Genomic DNA, 2,143 nt, shown 5'->3' on the forward strand with positions numbered 1-2,143 from the left:
ACAATTGTTTGTAAAAGTATTCCATCGAAATGAATGTATAAAAAGAAGTTATCCATCTTCGATACTAACTTCAACAAACTGCTACAAAAAAAAATTCTTCTCTTCTCTAAAACTAATAAAAGAAACTTCAACAAAACACAATATACAACTAACAAATTTTTGGTCAAGTTTGGGGTATATATAGCGCTTGATAGTGTCGCCTGACACGTCGACGGCACCGATTAAAAAATATTATTTTTTAAACTGCAAAAAACAAAAAGTCTTGAAAATATTATTATTCTCGCAATTTATATAAAAAATATTTCAAAGTTTTTAAATTTATTCTTCCACGTGAATTTTGCTTAAAGAAAATTTACCATTATATAATTAAAAAGCATTCATAAATATCAATAGTTTAGCGATAAGGTGCATTATACTCCTAAAGGTAGAGGCAGACGTTCGAACTACATTATTGGACAGGACAATTACGAATGATTCCAAGAAAAAAAATTCCTAATTGATTTATTTTATCTAAATTTAAATATATTCTAATTATTCATCAAATCTTATTTTATTTATTTAAAACTATTAAAAAAGATAATTGTCCATGTGACATTTACATGTAAGGATTAAGTTGAGTTACATATTTTAATGTTCCAACCGTTAAATTTTATGTTCTATTCATATGGATCATACAAGTCAAATTTGATGTAATTTTAAAATATTTAATTATTTGTTTTATGTCGTTCAATAAATATTAATATATATATATATATTAGATCGACATAATAGAGATATCAAATCGATTCGAAATTTTATATGCATGACGAGTATAATTATATTGATAAAGTTAATTATTAGATTATTAAAATATTAATGGTACAAAATATATAAAAATACCTGAACTAACTTTAATTTTACATCGTGTAAGTGGATTGCTTTTCCATATATGGAGTTTTGACTAAAGGAATCAGATTATATGTAAAAACTGGAATTGAATTGATAATAAATATTTAATTTAAAACTTCTGCATCATATGACATAAATGATGATGAAATGCAGCGTTGCAATTAAAAAATACTCTAAAACCGATCATTCGCAAATCCTTCCCTTTTTCCATGATATCTAGCAATTTAGCATCTTCCTTCGCCTTGGAGAATTCAAAAATTTTTGGCATTCAGAAAGAATTAGAACTCAATGAAGGGTACCAAAAGACATACAAAAAGATGGATGAACTGCTGCCCACTCTCCCTCGAAGTAAAGGCTGGTGGTTTGACCAGCTTCTTCAATCCAAGGCTTCTGGTTATCAAATCACGGCATCCGAGGAAGCATGTTGATCGATGACCACTTCAACCCTCGTCCCACGGACATCATCGTCGCAACGTCCCCTAAATGCGGCACCACGTGGCTACGAGCCCTTGTTTTCTCCATTATCAATAGGAATTCTTTTGATTTCAATAACCATCCTTTGAGCAAGGCAAACCCACGAGACTTGGTCCACTTTCTCGAAGCACATATTCGCGGAGATAGGTCAACTGTTTCCATTGATGGGCTTCTTTCACCTCGCCTTCTCTCAACTCACCTTCCTTACTCTTTGTTCCCGAAATGCATGACCGATGATGCCTCCTCAGCTTGTCGTTTCGTTTACATCTGCCGAGACCCTAAAGATGTTTTAGTCTCGAAGTGGCATTTCGCTAACAAGTTGAGACCCAAAGAATTGCCACCACTTCCACTAGAGGAAGCCTTTGAGTTGTTTTCCAACGGGGTATCGCACTATGGACCGTTTTGGGATCACGTTTTGGGGTATTGGAAAGCTAGTGGGGAGTGGCCAAAGAAGGTGTTGTGCTTGAAGTATGAAGATGTAAAGGAGCCTTCAGGGTGTGTGAGGAAAGTGGCGGAGTTCTTGGGGGTACCCTTTTCACCGGAGGAAGAAAAGAAATGGATTGTGGAAGAAATAGTGAAGTTGTGTAGTTTTGAGAGTTTGAGCAATCAAGATGTGAATAAAAGTGACACCAGAAGTGGGGAAAATCCTATGAGTAATTCTGATTTCTTTAGGAAAGGTGAAGTAGGAGATTGGGTTAACCATTTGTCACCCCAAATGTCTGAGATATTGGATAAGATTACTGAACAAAAGTTTCAAGGTACTGGGTTTAGCTTTCATTGA

The 2,143-nt window shown here is 34.1% G+C and overlaps 1 protein-coding gene across 1 annotated transcript; it reads left to right on the forward strand.

Annotated features, from left to right (window-relative positions):
* Nucleotides 1–1,309: 1,309 nt before the first annotated feature.
* On the forward strand, nucleotides 1,310–2,143 carry LOC107889808 (cytosolic sulfotransferase 17). The gene has a single exon (XM_016814369.1). It carries the CDS (start codon nucleotides 1,310–1,312, stop codon nucleotides 2,141–2,143), a length of 834 nt encoding a protein of 277 aa, XP_016669858.1.

This window comes from Gossypium hirsutum, chromosome D13, assembly GCF_007990345.1.
Source record: "Gossypium hirsutum isolate 1008001.06 chromosome D13, Gossypium_hirsutum_v2.1, whole genome shotgun sequence".
Taxonomy (NCBI): Eukaryota; Viridiplantae; Streptophyta; class Magnoliopsida; order Malvales; family Malvaceae; genus Gossypium; species Gossypium hirsutum.

Bases quoted from the DNA above. Each gene is read 5' to 3' on its own strand.
- LOC107889808 (XM_016814369.1), top strand. From the start codon at position 1,310: ATGTTGATCGATGACCACTTCAACCCTCGTCCCACGGACATCATCGTC.